Below are 21,621 nucleotides of genomic sequence, written 5' to 3' on the forward strand. Positions count from 1 at the left end.
CTTACCGCAATCTCTTCCCATTGCTTCTCTTTCTTCTCAAGTCTCAGGCATGTCAGTGCCTTTTATCTCATGTTTGTCTGAGTTGCATCTCAGCACTGATTAACCCACCATCTACAATCCCCTTGAAGTAGTTGCACATGAACATGAACCTTCTCCGGGGCCTGCCAGTGGATGCTGGATAGGATTCCATGGTGTGTCATAGTCCTTGTTTACTGTGTACAAGATTTAAACAAATTTGTTCAGAGCATAAGGCCATCAGCTGTGCTAAGGCACTTGGGAGCATTGGTGGAACAGGGATGTGGCCTCTTTGGGGAGAGAGTGACAGACATCTGTATAAATGACCTTGGGGAACCTGAAGTAACAGGTATCATACTGTACAGGGAATTTGTATGGCAGCAGAGCATTAGAATTGATTTTGTAACTTGAGTGGATTTGGTGCTGTTAAGAGACTGAGAAAGAATGATTAATGAGGTGGATGAGGGAGAGTGCATTTGTACTTGACAGGTGAAAAAGGTCAAGGGGAATGAGAAAAAGATTAGTGAGGGAAAAAAAGAAATGGTAGGTGTGTACGAGAGAAAGAAAAAAGGGTCTGAAAATGAACATGGGAGTGAAAGGCATATGGGAATGTGAACAGCAAGCAAGGTAAGAGCAGTGCATTAAAATAAAATTCATACAGTAGGTATAATGTGAAAATGAATATACCCTTGGAACCTAAATTTTTGAAGTGAGCATTGCAAACAAGTTATTAAAAATAGTCTTCAAATTGTGAAGCCTGTCCTAGAGTGTGTAAAGGCATCTGGAGATAATTCCCACTGTCTCAGTTTTCTTTATTGAATGACTCACAAAGAATCAAAGGTAATGCAGGTGTGATGGAGCAAACTGCACAAAAAATATTGCAAATAGCATTGTTATCACTATCTTGAAAGAGACATTAACTCACCTGTAACACAAAATCAGCCAGGCTATTTGAGGCAGGGAGGTGTTTGAACATCTACAGAGCTGTCTCTGTGGCTTTGTATTTTACAGAGTTTCACACAGCCTTCTGAAACTTTTGGTGCTGGTCACAGGTCAAGTGACTGCTGCCCTCATCTCTTGTGGAAGTTCTAAAGTTTCCATTTTGAATTCAAAAAAGAAGACTAGAGTTTCTGGGGAGCTTTGCCAGTTTGTGCCATCTGAAGATCTGGTTCCCAAGGAACCTGTTAATACCAAGACCTGGCTGTCCTTTTCCTTGAGTACATATCTGCTGTTAAAGAACCAATCAATGCAAATAGAACTGTAATCAGACTGTCAAAATAGCCATCTCTGAACAGTGGAAGTGTTGAAACCTATTTGCCTATGTGTTATGTCTTAATGTTGGATTCTGTGGTGTAAAATAAAGATTGATTTCATGTCAAAGCTATTCCTTTTGAGGATCATAAAAGCATTTTATTTTTAAATAATGCTTTGATAGTTGCCTAAATATGTTTGTAGGCAGAAATAAAGTTAAAAAAATCAGAATATGCTTTTACATATCATTAACCTTTCTCAGTCATAAAAATAGCAATTAAATGTGTAACACAGGCTTGGGGAGGATCCTTATAGACATGATATTCTCCCAGGAGCCCTGTAAGTAAAAGAAACTGTGACCTACAGGTAAAAATTTAAAGCATAATGCAACTCTGTAGCTGAAATTATAAGAAATTGATTAAATAAGACAGTTACTCAACTGAACATAAGAAAATAAGCAAAATGTCCTCTTCCTTCTGGCAAAATATTTGTTATGCCCACATTAATGAAGTTATTGCCTGCAGTAAATGTATCATATTAGGATTCTTGGTTTCATAATGCTGGAAATGACTCATTAAACATTTATGAGGACAAAACAAAGCATCAACAACAACAAAACAACCCACCAGCCTGTAAAGGTTGGTTGCTTGGTTGTTTCAGTTTGTTGGTTTTTGTACTTTACAAAACAAAGCAGCTGTCTGGCCTTAAGTCAGTGTGAAGCTCCCCATGACCAGTAATTCCAGCAGCCAATGGATCTGGGACAAGTACGATGAGAAAGTGAAACTGAGGATGTCTCCTCCCATGAGTGTCTGAATATCCCTGGAGAACTAAGTCTGGGGCTCTTGGCGTCCATGATTCTGGCTTCAAATCAGGGGATGCTGGAGGCCAGAAGCTGTGGTTCTCTGTTTACTTATGGCCTTGAGGTTTCTCCTTTAGAGAGGCAGGCATGTTGGTAGGTGTTCTCCTGTAGTGGATCTTGGAGAGAGATTTTTGGAGCTTTTCTGGAGCTTTGAGTATTATTACTGAACTGATGGCTGCCCAGCATCAAATCCAGTTTTCATTCTTTGATGAACGTTCCCAAAAACAAGGCATCTGTTGTGGTTTTAACTCCTGCAAAATGCTGGACTTATGTTTTCTACCCATTCTTCCTTCTTGATCAGTTTCTTTCTCTCTGTCTCTTATTTCCTTGGGTTGTAGCCATTTTGAATGGAGGCCATCTTCTCTTTTGGCCTGAGAACTGGACTGGAAGTATTTGAACCTCAAATACAATTCCAGTTCTTTTTAAAAGTTTTATCATTGTAATTCAATCTACGTAGGTAAATAAAATGCCCACAAGAAAGTAAAATTAATTGAACTAACTACCACTAGATAAAATTAATAGGAAATGTATGAAGAAGAGAAATGTAGGCACTATTAACTCAAAATGCTTTTTATCTTCCTCAGTCCAACCTGGCAAATATCCTTTTAATCTGTGTTTCATGCAACTTCAAGCATTTTTAAGAGCCAGGAGGCTCTTGAGTTCTATTGAGCAGGGTTGTGCTGGCATGAATTGCTGGAACCAAGCTGCCCATCCAAGGTGTAGAAGGGGACTTACTATGTTTCTGTTGGGAAACTTGCACAGGTGCTGGAGGAAGGGAGTTTTCCCTGCTTTGTTCTGACCAACCCTTTTTTTTCTTGCCCTTTACATTTGCTGTCTGGGCATTCAACCATTTTGGCTTCCTTAGTCTGGCTCCAACCCCCGTCTTGACGACATTCAGTTTGTCGTTCTTCCCCTTCCCTGCCAATTTTGGCAATTCCTTTCTCTTTTTAATAGCTACTTGCCATCACTGAGCTAACTCTATGGTCTTTCTATATGCTGACAGACCTGCTTCTGTCACTGGGTCAGAATGACCTGTTCGTGAACCAAATTACCCTCCTGAAATTTATTCTTTCTGTTGCTCCTCCTGCTTCCCTTCAAGGCAGCAGATTTCCTTAGGTGTCTCATGTCTGTTAGTATCCCAAGTCAGAATAAAAAAATAGCCTGCCTAATTCAGGGTCTTCTTTCTTAGCTAGATCCATGCTTTTCCTGTGCAGTCACAGTGATCTTTTGTTCATCTTTCATAAAATGGGAATGGGAGAGGTAAAATGATTTGGAGAGTTCCAGAAGAAGGTCTCATGACTCTTGTAGTTTGTAGGGTTTTCTTGGGTTTCTTTATAGAGTAGATTTTGATTGATGGTGTAGGTAGATGAGAACATGCAGGCCTCTTCAGTTCTTCCCACTCCTTTCTTCTTCTCAGTGAAGAAGCACACTTGCTGGACACTTAACTTCAGGAAAGGGAGTTAATGAGCTGGACTGCTGCTTTGTATTCTGAAGATGTTTCTTTCCCTGCTGAATATTCCTGATTGCTCCCTGCCCACCTGACCTGGGTGTTAGAACTCAGCATTTTACCTCCTAACAAAGACAAACACTAACTTTGAAAATTAAGGGTAAAGCATTTTTCATGTGCTATTTTCCAGGCAGGTGTGTTTGGGTCCACCTCTGGTGATCCCCTTATGCCTGGAAACCCTGAACAGTTTCCTTGTTGCTATGGTACCTGAGCTAATGTGATGACTTCTAAAGTTCTTTTGGCTTCCTCTCCCCTCCTGAGTCACAATAATGTGGGATGCACTATTTTCCCTCTGGATCTTCCATGCTTTTGAACTAACTTTCTAGGCCTTTGTCCTGAAAAGCATGTCATGGTGCAAAATTATGTGACTGGAAGTTGCATATTCTTATTGTCCCATTGAAAGCAGATTTATCTTTATATCCCTGAATACTGCCAGTATCCAGGGCAGTGTCTAGAAACTGGTGTCAGAGTCCTGTCCTCAGGGTGGTTTTGGTGAATAGGTACATTCTTTTAATGAAATGGTTGTCTTGAACTGTATTGATTGAGATCTTCATTTAGTTTAGTGCACAGCTTCTGTGCAGGGCTTCTGCTGCTTGCCTAATCTGCCAGCAGACTCCAGAGAAGGCACTATGGATTAGAAAATCAAGTAAGCGGCATTGCATTAAAAAAAAAAAAAAAGAAAGAAAAAAAAAAAAAAAAGAAAAAGAAAAAAAAAAAGTAAGAGCATTCATTAAGCAGGTCACTAAAAACAGTCACTTTTTTTTCTAAGAATTCAGCTGAGCCCAGACAGTTCATGTATATTCTGGCTTCTACAGTGGTTCTTCCAAACCTGGCATTTCTGATTCCCTATCTGCCCCTCCTTTCTCTTCCACACACTTGACCTCTAACAGCATTCCTTTGCTTGTCTTAAGGCCTTACATGTAGTTTCACTCTCCCTCTCCCCCCAAGAATGTGATCCTGGCCTGAGTTTTCTAATTGTGTATAGCAAGGATAAAACTCCTTGCCTCGCTTGGCTGCGCCCTTATTTGGAAACTCACACTAAACATTTCCACATGGTTTGCACTCTTTTTGCACAGCTAATTTTTTTTCCCTTTAAACTTTTTCTTGTTTAAAATAACCCTCCAGCTTCTTCTACCTTGGGCTGCTGGCACTGACCTTGCCTTGTTACTGTTTGCATTTCTTTTGTACCTTTTTGCAGCTTAAATCTCTGTGGGCTTTTAAATCTGTCAGCAGCCGCTACCAGGCTCAGTGTGCAATTTTGCTCACTGTTTGCACAAGTTTCCTAGCCCTGAACGCTTTCCAAATGAACCATTGTTGGGCTGAGTTAAAGAGGTATTGTCTCTGCTTGGACAAGGTTAGGGTGGGTGCCAGAATCTGTGTGTGCAGCATTTTAGTGCCACAGTGTCATCTTGATATTGGACCCCTGGACACTTCCTTTTCCAAATATTTCAAATACATAGGGAAAAAATTCAACCCCCTGCCAAAACTGATTCATCGAAACATTACTGGAAGATTTTCTTTGTATTACTGAAACTCTGATTTAGACATCTTCATCTGTCCCTGCTCATGCAGTCTGCTTGTCCTAAAGAACCTTTTTTTTTTTTTTTTTTTTTTTTTTTAAATTCTCTTTATTAGCACCTAAAACAGGCAGCTTTGATTGGAGCCCTGTTCTGGTCAGTACTGAATTAACACAGATGAAGTAACAATCTCTTGTTTGATAGTTTTAGAGACATGCATTGGAAAAGAGTCTATTCTTATTCACCTTTTACCGAGGAGTAATTGAAGCTATGGAATTTGGCAGTCAGTTCCAGATCACAGCATTATCCTTCATTTTGCTATTGTAAGCTTGGCTCAGCCCTAAGAGGGTATGTTCTACTGAGCTCACTTTTTTTAACAGAGACTGAATATTCTGCTCTGATCAACCCGATGTGACACTGTGGAGTTATGTCCTTTATTTCTGAAATGATGGGTGTCTTTGATGGGGACTGTGTAGTTTAGAGAACAAACATCTGGAAAAACATTTCAACCTGTAGGTTGCTGATGACATGACAACTGTCTCATGGCCTTTACTTGAAAGATAGAGAAACTGTACTATTTTCTTTCTATGGAAGAGCAATTTGGTGTTGCTGGCCAGGAAAAAAAAAATGTATCAAACTTTCAGCCTTTCTCTAAATGTCATAGGGGATGTTTGTGTCACATAATTCTGTGCTTTGAGTTTTTCACTTCATCCCTTTCATGTGATCCTTCCCATCCTTCACTGATCATTAGTAATGGAAGTTTGACATGGGAGTTGTTCAGGCTGCCTCTCTTCATTGGGAGAGATGAAGGTAGCAAGGAAATCATCACAAAACTGATAATCTTTGGAGTCTTTGGGAGCCACTAAGTCCTCTTGATTGAAGGCTAGTCAAACATGCCTGGTCCAGAAACCTCTCAACTTATTAGAAGCTACCAATGCAGCTGTTGACCGTTTTTTCTGTTTTTCTTTTTCTCAATCTCTAGGATGAATTGGATCTCACAGACAAGAACAGAGAGGCTATGTTTGCACTCCCTCCAGAGAAGAAATGGCAGATTTACTGCAGCAAAAAGAAGGTACTACTGTTGTCCTCATTGGAGTAGCTCACCAATACATTCTGTGTGCATGTTCATAACTGAATCATGATTCGAGCTGTTTATCAGTTTACACAACAACGTGAATAAGTGATGGAAGGATTTTTATCAGCAAGGATATGGCACAATTTTCTGATAAGTAATGTATGCACTTCTGATTTCTGAAGAGGACATTAACATCTTAAAATAGTGCACTGTCCCAGTTTGAATCGTTTACGTGTTTGGGGTTTCTTTTGTTTTATTGTTTGTTTGGGGCTTGGGGGGGGGGGGGGGGCGGGGGGTTTGTTTTTTCTTTGAGTTGAAAGAACAACTATTATAGAAATGCATTAAGGAATTTTTAAAAACTTTTGTAGGTTGCTTAAAATAGAAATATGTGTTGCTGAAGTCTTTCAGAATGTCTTCAAATATCTGTAAAGTACACAGCAATAGTGATGTCTTAAAACTTGGTAGTTCAAGGTCTTCCAGAGATTAGGAAGGAAGGAAACGTTTGTAGGAAATGTTCCACAGGGCACTGGAACGTGAGGAGCGCCTGTTTGTATCACTTTCCATGTAATACTTCTCCCTTCAAGGTCTTCAAAATTCTGACAAACCAGTAAAGGGGCAACAAATCAGAGGCTGATCAATTGCACCAATATTTTGTTGCTGGCAGAATGATGGCCTAGGGAGCAGATAAGTTGTGTCATTGCTGTGAAACTTCTAAACAAGGAATTTCTACAGTAATGTGACATTGGAAAAGTTTTGCTGCTCTAGGAAACACATGTTCAGAAATGAAAATAACCCCAATAGCATGTGTTTATTAGCCATACATGTTAGGAGGAAAAAGATGTGGTGGGTTTGCTGGTTAATTTTATTTCCCAAGTGTGCAAGTCATGCTATGAGAGCATCACTCTTTAAACATAAGTCTGCATAACAGAAGGTGGAAAAGGAGGTTTAGACTGAACCTGGCAGATTTAAATCCCGCTCGTGGTCCTTCTGGAGTCTGTGTTTGCTGCCTTTTTTCCTCCAAGTGGGGGTGGTGAGCTTTTTTACCATGTAATTAAAGAAAATTTTAGTCCGATCAGGGTGTTTTGCCTTCAGGGATTTTTTGTTGGTTAGTTGGGGTTTCTTTTTAACTTCACAGGGAAGTTAATAGAAATCAATTAATTACAGTGGCTCTGAGCTAGCAACACTGCACAAAAGCAGTCTAGTCTCCATTGTCTTCAGTGCTATCTCCATTCCTTTTTCCTGTTGGTACACAGTGCTTGCAAGTGGAGGGAAGGTGCAGGCTGCTCTGATCAATGTCTGCTTTACATTTTTGCTGGCCAGCTCAGCTGGGTTTTTCAGCTCTGGTGGGAAAGGATCTATTTGTAGCTGTCTTAAAGACACCTCACCTCCCAGACCAGTCAGCCTTGGCAGGAAGATTTGTACTTTAATGTACTTAATATGTTGGTTGGATTCAGTCATTACATGGGGGATTTTGTTTTTGTTGGGGATTTTTGTTTGTTTGTTTGGTTTCCCTTGTTCTACAGCAGTGGATTTGCTGTAAGAATCTTAAAGACTTCCAAAGTTAAAGAAGCTGCATATTAGAAAATCTTCATAATGTATTTATAGTGCAATGTCAGTTAGCTGAACTCCAGCTATCCAAAATGATGTGCTAACTGGGATGGGATACCATTGCCAGATGTCTTTTCATTACATTGTTGATACTTTCAATTACTTGAAAACTTAGCTGTCCAGTGTTATTCATTGTTTCCCTCCCAGGCAGTCAGATGATTGGTGATGACATCTCTCTCTAGCCTACTATCTAATCCACCTATCTTCATTGCTTTGCAGTGACAGAGAATCCTGTTCCAGGCTTTGCATTAAAGCAAAGCCCACTTTTCCCTGAAGAATTTGCAATCCAATTTTAGCCACAAAGGGTCCAATTTCTTACTTGGCAGAACACTTCCAGCTACCCAGGACAAGCTCCCAGAGGGCTCTGTCTTGCTGATAGTGGGTTCTTGGAGTTTCTTGGCAAGCAGGGGCCCTATGCTTTGAGATATGCCAAGTGGAAACATTACAAACCAGAAGGTCAAGAAGTGCAGACTGAGGCAACTGTTCACAGTTGTTGATCTTAGGTGCCTTTTCTAGTCTAAAAGTAATGGAAAGTCAGAGCTTCCTGATTTGCTCTAAAGGTGGTGAGATTAGTGGGCTGCCTTAAATAAACAAATGTCACTTGCAAAAATGAAGATAAGTCATTGTTGTGGACACACATTTATCTTGGCAGTCGGATGTTAGATGTAATCTTCTATGGTACTTGATTCCAATGTGGTGGTATAAAGTCACTATTGTATTAAAAACCTCATTCCACCTGTTCCTGATTTCAAGCCTTTCTGAAGAAATGGAGGAAGACAGGTAGGTCTGTACACTGAAAATTGTATGGCAGGGGCACAGCTTGCCAGTCAGCAGTCCGTAGTAATCAAAGGAAGCTGAATTCTGAACTGAAATTTCATGATTGTGAGTGATACCTACAGAGTAGCATACACACAGGATTACACAGCCATGCTTGCTTTGGTCACTTTTGGCTATTCTGGGTTTATATATGAAATGGTTAGTATTAAAAACAAATCACCAATTATTTGACCCTAGAAGTGTAGCTCTAGCTAGCAGCTCTAGTCGATGCTGTTCTCTCATTTGTGGAATGGCTATTTGCAAGGAGTAAAGGCTGGTCTGTTGGAAAATGTTAATGTCGTGTCAATCTCAGCTGTTCTCTACCTTGACATTAATCAGTACAGGATGGACAGTGAGAAATGCAGTTGGCTTGATTTACATCAGAGGAATCATTGATCAGTCACCACTGATGGCACCCTGACCCTCTACTCAAACCACCAGTACATGTTTTAAATTGCCTCTTCCTCTGTAGAAGGAGCTTCCACTGATATTGTTAAGCAAAGCCATATGTAGAAAATACAAATTATAATATCCTCCTTAAGTTCAGGTACTTTATTCTGATTTCGTTTAGAATAATCTTCATGTCTCACCATAAGCTGAAATTTAGACTTACATAAAAACACCTCTGTAACTCCTCTTTTTAGATTTCCTACCAGATATAAGTTTTTGCAGGAATTAAATCAAGCACTAGACCATGATTTCAAATGTATTTCTTTGCAAATTTCCGGCGTCAAACTTTAGCAAACCAGTGTTCCTCAGTGCTGTTTTACCAGGAGCTGATACTAACATACATAATCACATTAAATACCAATCAAATAATTATATGGAAAGAGAAATTGCTAGCTCATTTGCCTCATCTATAAACAAGCTCCTATTGGAACACAAAAAGTGTAGAAAATGCAGGTATTGCACTGCTTCAGCACGCATTGCCTTGGATGCAGCCTGTGTTTCTAAGAATGAGGCCTCATTGTGCGGGCCATAGCTCATTGCCTTCTGAACAACCCTACAAGCTGTTAGACTTATTGCTATTGGAAAGCAAGTCAAGTTGTTTTCTTTTTATGGCCTTTACTGCCTCCAGAGACTAATTTGTAAGCCTTTGTCTGAGCAGGTTTTAGTAGTGAGCACACACATTTTGCAAAGTTAAACAAGTTAGGTTTTTTTTCATTTCTGTCTTTCTTTGGAGAAAAAAAATGGTAGGAATTCTTTTTTCCAAAGTAGAGTCAGACTGGACCAGCTGTGTCATACGGGTTCTTTCCAATCAAACAAAAAACAAAACAAAACAAAAGAAACCCAACAAAAATCTCGATCCTTCAATCCTAATAATATGTTGAGATCTCTGAAATATCTCAGTGTTATCTTGTACTCTTGTGATTTTAGTGGTATCTTAGAGCAGTTGCTTTGAGTTGATTGTGCTTTATCTACTCAAGTGAGGTTATTTAAACTCAAGTAGAGAGGTAATAAGCAGCACACTGAAACTTTCTGGAAGTAGACATTCATGGCATCCGAGGAAAAGAACGTACTTATAATCCATAATTTTATTCTGCTTTTTCTATTATGGGAAAGAGATTCTCCACAATAGCAAAATAGGATATAAAAATTCTGAAGAAAGTTTACCTGAACCATAGTCTGTAACTGCCAATATGCAGAAGATAAAAGAACATCATGACACCATCCTCTGCAATTATTTTCAAAATATTTATTAATTATGTTCTTCATCTACCCAATGACTAAAAAACTAATGAACTGGAGTCAGGAAAGTCCTTGGTTCCAAAAAGTCCTTGATTTAAATTATTTTATACTTTCAAAGAACTGACATTGTTATATTTATGCATAAATGCATTTCTCTCTACCTGAAGGAAGGAATAGGTAGTTAGGAAACTTTTTGGAAACATTTTGACCATGCCATCATTTTATACCTTTTTCCTGCACTATTTACACATGCCTTGGCTGCATACAGCATTCCTTTTTTTCCACTTTCCTCTTTTCCTTTCCTTTATTTTAAGATACATTCTGAAATTTCTGAATATATTTTCAGTTCAAGCACTGTTCATTCTTTTTCTTTACTGCGCTCATCTGTCTTCCACAATATTTTTGTGGTGAAGTTTCTGGGTTTGGGTGAGCTCACTGTCAGGAGCATGAAGGACAGAGTAAAAGGTACTTTTGTGCATTACACAATCATTAAGGAGTCCAGGTCCTTTGGACTGAGGTTAGAGATCAATGTTGAACGACTGAAGCTGCAGTCCAGGTGCAGAGTGCCCCAGATGTCTTCCTAGAGAAGATTTACACCTCTCTCACAAAGAAGCAACATCACTTTGAATTCAGTTCTCTTTTCCTAATGTCAGGGCTGCATCCTCATAGGGTTTGAAATAATCTTGAGAATCCTAGCCTTAGTGGGACGTCAACTTTTAGTAATTTTACTACCATCTTTTTATACCATTTACAGCTCATTTTCACAGACTCCCACTTTGGTCCCCTGCTGCCTGTCTAGCATTAATGAAGATAATGTCTACATGTCTGGTTTGGATTTTTTTCTTTCTTTAGGAGTGTCTGTTTGAGTTTTGCCCTTGAGGTTTGGATTGTCAGCACAATGTCACCATAAAAAGTATAGCCTGATATTGTGCAGCTGGATATAGAGTAAGATACTTTGAAATCTGCTGGAGAGATGTGAGTTGCTTTTGCAGCTTTTTATATAATTACCGTAACCTACCAGGGATGAATGACAAGATGGATGCAAATATAAAACCTGGAGTCCTCCTTGCCTTTAGGGAAAGCTTTCAGAAATAAGTGAAAATTTCTGCACTTTCTGTTTGTTCTAGGGCTGCCACTGTGAAGCATAGTTTCAGATTGGTTAAGATGGAGGGACAGTTACTTCTGTGAAATACTTCTATGCTAAAATGAACTGGCAGGTCTTTTATTCCAAACCCTAAGGGTGTTTGGGTTTTTTTGTTTGTTTGGTTGGTTGGTTGTTGTTTGGGTTTGGGGTTTTTTTTTTTTTGCATTTAAGGCTTCCTATGTTGCATTACACTTGATGCATTTAGATAAAAGTTCACTTCTTCAGGTTCCTGCTTTAAAGTAGGGGATACATATTGAGATCACAGAATCAGAAAACGGGTAAGGGACCACCCGTAGGATCATCTGTGGCAAGCAGGGTCATTCTAGAACACATGGCACAGCATTGCAATCTGGACCATTCTTGAATATCTCTGTTGGGGGAAACTCCACAACCTCTCTGGACAATCTATTCCAGTGCTTTGTCACCCACAAAGTAAAAGAACTTCTGCCTTATATTTAGGTGAACTTTCTGTGCATCAGTTTCTGCCCATTGCCTCCTGTCCTGCTCAGCACCACAAAGAGCCTGGCTCCATCTTCTTGAATCCTCCCTTCAGATACTGATAGGCTTTGATAAGATCCTCTCTCCATTGTTCCTTCTCCAGGCTGACCAGGCCCAGCTCCTTCAGCCTTTCCTAGAAAGAGAGATGCTCCAGTCCCTTAATCATCTTTGTTACCCTCCACTGGACCCACGCAGGAGCTCCATGTCTCTCTTGTCCTGAGGAGCCCAGAACAGGACACAGCACTCAAAGTGCACCTCACCAGGGCTGAGTAGGGGGGCAAGATCACCTCCCTTTACCTGCTGGCAGAACTCTTCCTAATGTACCCCAGGATACCACTGGTCTCCTTGGCCACAGGACACGCTGCTAACTCATGGATGGCTTGTTGTCCACCAGGACCCCCTGGTCCTTTTCCACAGAGCTTCTTTCTAGCAGGTCAAGCCCCAGTTGTCAGCCCTGCACTGGTCCATGGGGTTATTCATCCTGAGGTGGAGGACCCTGCACTTATCTTTGTTGAATTTCAGACAGTTCCATCTGCCCATCTCTCCAAGCTGTCGAGGTCCTTCTGAAGGGCTGCACAGCCTTCTGGGGTATCAGCCACTCCTCCCAGCTTTGTTTCATCTGTGAACTCGCAGAGGAGGCATCTGCTCCTCCATCCAAGTCATTGATGAACTTATGGAACAATACTGGGCCCAGTACTGAACCTTGGGAGACATCACTAGTGAAGAGCCTGGAACTACATGCTGGGCCACTAGATCCCTCTGGGATCAGCCATTCTGCCAGTTCTGAGGTATTCAGGAGATGATACATTTTCCCTACAGAAGAGAGAAAATGGATCTTCATCTGGTCTCATTTAGTGATACAATATGCCAGATGAAAATCACACTATTGTGTTGTCTGAGTGTGGGTTTTTGGTTTTGTATTGTCTGTTCTGAGCTTTGAAAGCACTTTGGGGTTCATCCTTTCTGTATGAAGACTGCCAAGCACGTGGTTGTCCCATAATAAATGAAGTGGGTGGTTTGAAGTTGTATTGTTTTCAATTCTATCTTCTTGCATTATTTTTTCCTCTTTGAAATACTTTTAGAGTCTGTTATTGATTTGGAATATTAAACTGTTTTGGTTATGGATTTATAGCTTTAATGAGCATTTAATGTGTCCCTTATAAGTTCCTTTCTTTAGAGCTGTTGTTCCATATGCTGTATCTGGGAGCAGCAGACCTCAACACACAAGATAGTTTGCTGCAGTATTTGAGAAGCCATTTGTAAGGACTCGCAGTTTGATGAGTCTTGGATGTTACTTCATGAGAGATTTTCTTGCAGCTCTGCAGGGAGTGTGGAAGGGGAGTGTGGGTGGATGTGGTGTTGGGTACTTTTACTCTGTCTTCCCTGGGAAGTTTGGAAAGCACTGGGTAACCCTCACAGCACGTGTGATAGTTTAACAACAAAAGCAGTTGGTGGGCAGTAGGAGGCTGAAGAAGTGGGATTTAGTCTAAGCAATCCCACAATTAGCAGTATTGATGGCTAATCGATGACCACGTCTCATGGCCACAGGGCAAAGGCCAGCAAAGCCACACCGGATATGAAGAATTATATTTTATCTGAAGTCTTTGGTACATCAGAAAATTATTATTTCTCTTCCTACCAGTGCTTTGGAAGTTCATGGCTGAAGTTCAGCTTCAGTCAACATTTTCATTTAACTCAATATTCAAACCTTGACAATGACCTGAACAACTTGATCTAACTTTGCCATTAGCTCTGAGCAGGTTCCTTCTCAAGGCCCCTTCCATCCTAAATTGATTTGTGATTCTCTAAACTATTCATAATTCAAACTAGGAAAGCAGCTGTATGGTCTTATAAAGAAAGGGAACATCAATAAGGCTTCAGGCAACCTCCTGTATACTGTCCTGTATTATTGCTATGAGTCCAACTCCTTGAAACAGGCAGTAGCAGATGTTATTTGGTTCTCTCCCAATGCCTGGGATCCATGGTTGCTTTTTGTCTGGGAAGACTGCATGACTTCCTTAGCTCAGAACACTGCTGGTGAAACAGTCTGAAATGTGGAATCTCTCAAATTAATTCCCTGAAAATAGACTTGCTTTCAGTTTGCCTAGGGCTCACTGGAAATCTCATAACGCTGGGATGTCACAGTGGGAGGATGTTGCCCTTTGCAAACCACGGCATTCCTTCAGCTTGATGTTTGGAAAATGCCAGCAATTGTGGAGTTAACTTCCTTTTTTCCCACCAGCATCTGTTCCTTTTTCTGTTAGCAGAATGACTTCATGCTCAGATGTTTGGAATGATTTGTTAGCTTGATGCTGACATTGGGTCATTTCAGTATCTTTAGTATGGAAGACAGGCACATGACTTCAAAAATTACTTTGCTATCAATGCGAGTAGGCTTAAGAAAATCAAATTGAGAAACTCTGACCTATGACAAGTACAGGATGTAACAGATAACACCAGAATGCTGCAGAAGTGTCACTAATGCAGCAAAAACACACATTTCCTGATTAGTGATGTACTTGGGTCTTTTCAGTGTGAAAGAGCTGTGTGATTGATGGTACCTCTTAACGTGTGCAATCGGCTGAAGCTCCCAAATTTGGGCAGCACCAGTAATACAATTATAAAGTAAAGCCTAAAATGACATACATCTCCTTCTACATCATTGAATGCAGAGAATGTGTTCTCACTGGAAAAATAAAACTTGGGATTCGTGAAGGACACCATCTCATCCTTTTATAGTTCCATATAATGAATTTAGTAATTTTATTTCACTTACTCATAATACAACTTTGTTGATGTTGCCCAATTATTTTTTAAGCGGATCAGCATACTTGAGAAGAATCATTGCCTGGTTTTTATGGTTTCTCTTGGAGCTCGTGTAATTGTTTCTTCATGTCTTTTACTTGGTTTTTTTTTTGCTTCTATAGTAAAGACCTCAAGGTATGTACTTGAAGAAACAATATAGTAGGCTTAATGATGTTAGAGATTCCTCTTAACTTTTTTTCCTGAAGTCACTCTTGTAATGGTTTAAAGTGTAAGTTTAGTGTCAAGAGGGCAAAAATGCATGCACAATTCAGATGATATACCATTATTACAGCTTGGAATTGTGACACCTAAAAGACCACGTTGTAGAAGACGTAAGAAGAGATAATAAGTTTTTCCAAGTTGTCTGCTTTATTTGCTTTATGTTTTCCACATTGCAATGCCAACAGTTGCAGACTCATTTATTTATCCTAGCATAAGAGGTTACCTTGGGTCAGGGGCTTGAAATTATATAGTTATTTATGTATAATTGAAAAGTATTTTCTTCCCTGCCCCCCATGGGAACAGCGCAGAATATTTTTAGTTTCTTCCTCCCTCTCCTCTCACTGTCCAACAAAAAAAGTTTAGTTGTTCCTTAAAAAATGCCTTCTTACCTCCTTAGTTCAGACTGCTGAAGACATAAATGCCGTAAACTTGTCATGGTATTTGCTGTAGCTATTCTGAGTATGCAGAATTTGTGTGTCCATCTTGCAGGTCTTCAGGTGAGCTACTAGTGATCAGTTGAAGTTATAATTCAACGCTAATCAAAATCAGGCCCAAAATAATCCCGAGTTAGAAAATTGTCATTGTCATGCCTAATGCTGTGTTTTGCATTTGACTTGCCTTCTGTGGGAGTTTTGGGAGGATTCAGTGGAAGCAGATTTGACCCTAGCATGCAAAATAGAAAAAAAAGAAAAAAAAGCCCATTTATTCAGCTGTCATCCTACTATCATGGTGTAATTTGATGTACTTAAGAACAAAAATAATGGTGAGCAGTCCAGTTCTTCTGCATGGGAAGTACATGGAAATGCTTAGGCCACTGGATTATCTGTTCTGTCTTTGTCTGTCCTCTTACAAAAGTTCTGAGTCTTCACCATCCAAGTATGAGCCCATCCTGTTAATGGCATGTAATCATAATAATGATAGCAACATATACTCTGTACAAGGCCGTTCTCACCATTCAGATTAGTCTTTGGTGCATAAGCAAGAGCAAAGAATATGTAAATAATGAACGTGCTTCTGTGGTGCCTGAGAAGCAAATCTGGCAGAGATTAGGGCTCACTCTGAATTTCTCTGAGTGTTCATGAGCCTTAAAAAAGCTAGTGAACACTGATCAAGAAGAGTTGCCAAACTCCTATCTTTTTAGTGAGGAGTTTAGAAATGGGTACAGTAAAGAGTTGTTGTCAGAATATAGTGACAGCCATGAAGAGAAAGAAAGGGATTGCCTTCTACTTTCTGGAGAGTTGTTTAGTTTTCATCGCAGTCAGATGTGACAGTTTCAGCTACTTAATTGAGGTGAAAATCACAGTCCTCTGTGATAATTCAGTCATCTGTTGAAAGGCACTTGGTATCCCAAACACTCTGCAGATGTACTAAGTGAGAGAAATGAAGGCTGGGAGAAGGAGTTTTACCCAAGTTTATGGAAAGGACGGAGATAAAGCAATCAAGTGATATACTCAAATACTAGGCTAGCAGCTTAAGAGCTGTGAGTCTCTCAGACTGTTTTTATTTCATTTGTTCACCGGTCCAACAACTCCTAACATTTTTTTTTTCAATAGTGAAGGGTTAAATGATAGAGAAAAATGGAAAATATATTGGCTGCCCTGGCCATCTTACTGTCATCATGCTTAAAAAAGGGCCCGGAGCAGAAGTGAACTAAAACAAGCAGTGCCACTGGAAAAACAGACAGAGGACACATTACAAACACCTTTTAGAATTTGCTACTAAAAAATTCTCTTGAATGCTTCCAGAAGGACTTGTCCTAAATATCTCTGCTGGCTCCAGGTAGGTGTCTCGTTCTCCAGGTTGGTGTTCTGTCTCCAGGTGTGTCTCTGAACACAGTAAGTGGCATTTCATTCCCATCATCAAGCAACTTGCAGGGTGTTTGCCATGAGTCGTAGGTGACTTCATTTTATTTACAAAAGAAAGTCATTGCTTGTTGGAGATAAACAGTAGGACAAAAAGATAAACTTAGAAGCTCTGTTGCACAGTCTGGACCCTTCTGTGGCTTTTCACATTGCTTAAAGTATGTCAGGGGCAGGAGGAGGAAAGGAAGTGAAGAAGGAGACAGTTCAAGTGACATTCTAATGTGGTAGGAATACATTTTAAAAGAGTGCTGTTGGAAAGGAGGCAAGGTAAGCTGGTTGGGTAAGGAAAAAGTCCCTTTCCTTATCCATGGGACATTGACTGAGCTGAATGAGGTTAATGGAAATGTACACACAATACCTGTATAAACACAAAGTAAACAGTGGTAAGGACAATGAAGAGTTTGGTTGTTAGCAATGCAATAGAATATGCCTTGCTACTTCTGCTTAGGGCTTGTTGGGACAGTGACAGATTGTTGGCTTCACCTGCCACAGATTATACACATTGCTGCAGGATGTGGTCTCAAGCTTGCTGCAGGTTTGTGGGAACAGAGCTGTGTTTCAGCAGTGCAGCCTAAGTCCATGGCCACACACCTGCTGAGCAGGCCATGTCCATGAGGAACGTTTTGTCTTCTGAAGCCCCTCTGGGTAGAATATTCATGATTCAATCTTCTGACTGGTAGGAGTCTCCCTAGTGGACATTTTCCTTCACATCCAGAAGGAGTGGATGGGCTGAGGAAAGGTAGGCTCCTGAGTATGTGTTTATTGAAAGTGCAGGGAATCCATGGATCCCCTTATTTGGCAGCTCATTATTTAGATTATACATTTATCAACAGCAAAATATCAGCTGGTTGTTTTGTGACTTGTGAAAAGTAGAGCACGTTAAAGGTATTAAACATGAATATGGACTTCAGGTAATAGTACAGAAGGATCTTTATGCAGCAACAGAGTCAGGAGAACTTACTCAGCAAGAGACCAACATCCATGGCAGAGACTAAACATTCAGCAGAGGAACAATCTTTAATATTGTTACACTTCAATTTTGCAAGAAAGCTTTGTCCTTAGGGCAGAAATCACTAAAAATTCAGTGTGGCCTCAGCTGTACAATTAAGTAGTTCTGTAAACATAGGGGGCAAGTTATCTTCCTGGTCACATCCCACACTATACCCCTAAATTAATGCCTGGTGATGGTGGGATTCCCATCCTATAGCAGCGCTGAATATGTTTGAAGAAGGACAAGCAGGCTTGTATGATCTGTAAGTGATAAGAAGAGGCTACTGCAGTCAGAGCTGGCAGCAAGTTTACATTTGTCTGTATCAAGGAGAAGGATAAAACACCAAAAGAAGAGGAAAGATAAGAGAAGATGGATTCTTGAAACTGACATATATTATGCAATCCCATTAAAATATCAAGTTCCTTAAAACAGACTCTCTCCATCAGTAATCTATTGTTAGTCTTATGTCAGATATGCTCCTTGTAAACTTAATCTTGGTTTAAGCACTACAGTTATGCATTAAAATCACTGGTTGAGAATTCTGAGGTTTCAAACAACACTAATTCTTGTCTTTGGCTCAAAGCAATGCACCGACCTGCCAGTTATGCCACTCTAGTCTATTTTCTGTGAGAAACTCTCCCATGTGTATATGCAGTGGATGTCCTGTGTTTTCTGGAGGACAAAAAAAAAAAGTATGGCCTTCATCACTTTAGATTGATCAATTAGTAATAATTAATTTGAAATGGCTTTGAGTTTTAGAGGAAGTTGGAAATGACACGTCGTGTATATAAGGTACAACTTTTTGAGAATCTGTATCTTTGAATGCTTTTTGAAAGCAAAAATAAAAAGCAAGAGGTGGCATAATTAGTTCCAAAAAAATCATGTATTTAATTTGACTGGAAAGTTTTCATCCCTGGTAGAGCCAACTGTCACAAATGACTGATAAGCCACTTTAATTTCTAAAGGCTGGTGAATTTCTGCAGCACTGAAGCTTCTCTCAATATTAGAAAATGCTTTCTAAGCAGGAATCCTCACTGTTCATAGATGTATCCCTTTTTTGCCTTTATACTTTATTGTATTTCTTTGACAGTGACAGTTTGACAGTATTAGGTATTTTGTAATATAAATAATAATCTGAAGCCTTTGATTCTTCCTTTGAAAGAATGGTTAGTAAGCAGCATCAGAAGTCATAATTAGGTTTGTCAAGTTACTGGCAACAGGGCAGAGCTCAGGCTAAATGAAGCAAGAAAAAAACCCACCCTGTGATCCGTTAAGGAAAATGCCCCTGTGTCATAATGCAGTGAACTGTTAGTATGTATGGATAAACCTGACCTTTGTGGGAGGCAATTAGAACTCCTCAGTTGCCTGCTTCAACTGGTCATTAATGAATATTCTCTTTTAATAAGTTACACAGTAGACTGCTTTTGTGGCAGAAGGATTATTATCTGCACATCAATAACTTAATTCCAGGGAGAGAAGTAATGTTTGTTTTTCTCAATCTGGATAAATTGTGCTTAAAAGGCTTGGATATAGCTTCCTTCCCAAAACTCTGAGACTATTTGTGTAAATGCTAGTCATGAAGTCTGAGAAATGGAGCGGTGACCACATCTGTCTGGTGAATGGCTCAGTCCTATGGTCTGTGCTGTTTCAAAATTAGCATCTCTTGGGACATGGTTGGCTTTTTGGAGGCATAAACTGTCTGAAAAGCTTAGAAGTGTTTTAGCTCCATTTCTGAATTAGCATTTTGTCCCACAGCAGATCAAACACATTTTGTGTTTTTTAATGAAAGCACTTTTTATTTGTGAAACTTTGGCTACTCTGAACTGAGACATAACCAATAGAATGGATGGTGTGGTAATAAACAAGTAAATGTTTCTTTGAAAGCTGAACTTCTTAAAGTGAAGGAAAGTCAGTAGGTCAGACATGAAAAAAGGGAGAATGGTGATTTGAATGAGTGCAGTACGACTTATGTGGATTGATTCTTGGCTGTACTACAGATCTCCTGTGTAACTGGGTCCTGTGTAGTTGTCTGCATCCCATTTTTTCTGTTTCTGCTGATCTCACTGATAGAGACACTGAAAAACCCAATACGTTAATTTCTTGAAGGACCTTTGTTGGTGTGCGGTGCAAGATTGATTCAGCATTAATAGCAGATTTTGTGATGAGTCTTTGCATCTCTGAAGGGAAAAGAGTTGTGCTTGTGGGAAATGAAGAACCAGTAATAACCATCTTTCACCCTTCAAGTAAACAAAAACCCCACCTTGATTTTAGTGGCCAGAATATTCATGCGACAAGCAAGGGTCATGCCATTCACTTTGAAACAGGACATGGACATGAGTCTGAATCCTGTGCATCCCAGATGAACATTTTACTAGATAAACTGTTACTGTGAAGTGTGAGAGGGCTTCAACAAGAAACTGAGAATCTTTATCCAGCAAAGCTTTCATCTTAATTGATGTAAATCACGTTAAAATTTCAGTCAACTGTCATTAAAAAAATCCAAACACCCTCTGAAAAATGCCCAGCTATTTTTTATCAGGATTCCAATTCCTATTGCTTTTCAATAGGAAATTTGAAAAAAAAAAAATCTACAGGGGCTATGATAAATTATATATTTCACTTTTTCTTAAATTTTATATGTGTCCTGTAATGACTTGAACTCCATTCTTTATATTTTCTGAGCTGTATGTGATGATGCTGACCTTTAAGACCAGGTGAAATAACTCACCTTTCAGCTCTGTGATGTACTCAAATGGTGTGTGAAGGCTGTTGGGAGGAGAAACCACACTAACCTCAATGTGGCTGTTTCAAGGAAATGCAATTCTTTGTGACCCAGGCATAAACTTGAGCATGCAGTGCCATGCAGTGAACAAGCTTAGACAGGAATTTTTATCACACTAACCTCATGTTATATTCTTCATCTGTGTTTGCACATTGTTTTTATTGATACAGAGAGGAGCTCAGAGAAGAGTATCATGACTTCCTGTCCAAGAAAGGTTTTAAACCCACATTTTCTAGGATCAGGTGTGTGGCTTGTTCCCATCCTGTTCTAAGCAGTGCACAACAGTAAGGTCAGCTGTCTGCCCTACTGAAGAGACAGGTTTGAGAGGGAAGTCATGTTGCCAATGAACAGATGTCATCCCAAGAGTACCCATGCTTGTCCTGTGACATCTGTAACAGATCATATGTTTCCTGATCCATCTGTTCGAGGAGGAAGTTTTATGTTACAGTTTGCCTGTTAGAAAGACTTCATGAGTCATCAGTGATTTATCACAGGGGTGTGTGTGTGTGTGTGTGTGTGGCAGGTAGTGGCATAGTCCATGTAATGGTTGGACACCCAAGGGATGGCAAGCACCTGCTGATCCAAGGGAGTTAATACTTGTTGACATTGCATAAAAATAACCTGGCATAAATGATGGTTGAAATAAAGGAGTATTGGGTTTAGTGTCAGAGTGTGCCAGTCTGTTCCTAACTCTGAAAATGAGTTTTAATTGTCATGTCAGAATACATACCTCTCTGTCTTCTTCTGTAGGAAAGAAGCCTTCTAAAGCTGCTAATTTTGTGGATGTATTTATTAATGTTTTGACATGCTCAGAATTTCAGGACATGCTCTGGAGAGCTGCTCAATATTTTTGGAGGTGACTTGGTGCAGAGTAAAATAGCAATGTGCCATCACTGGAAACTGAAACCCAGTGCTTGCCCCAAAAGAGCTTCAATGCAGGCAGTTACTCCACAGGCTTTGCCTGTGCTGTTTGAAATAAT

General features: G+C 39.9%; 1 protein-coding gene across 6 annotated transcripts in view; it reads left to right on the forward strand.

Moving 5' to 3' along the window:
• DAAM2 (dishevelled associated activator of morphogenesis 2) overlaps positions 1-21,621 on the forward strand; it is a 197,934-nt gene that overhangs the window by 98,532 nt on the left and 77,781 nt on the right. For all 6 annotated transcript variants that reach the window (XM_066178440.1, XM_066178438.1, XM_066178443.1 and 3 more), the window contains one exon: positions 6,132-6,221. In XM_066178440.1, the coding sequence (XP_066034537.1) occupies positions 6,132-6,221 (90 nt within the window). The remainder of the gene's footprint in view (positions 1-6,131; positions 6,222-21,621) is intronic.

Source organism: Chamaea fasciata, unplaced genomic scaffold, assembly GCF_029207755.1.
Source record: "Chamaea fasciata isolate MVZ Bird 193981 ecotype frontalis unplaced genomic scaffold, bChaFas1.0.hap1 SCAF_3, whole genome shotgun sequence".
Lineage (NCBI taxonomy): Eukaryota > Metazoa > Chordata > Aves > Passeriformes > Sylviidae > Chamaea > Chamaea fasciata.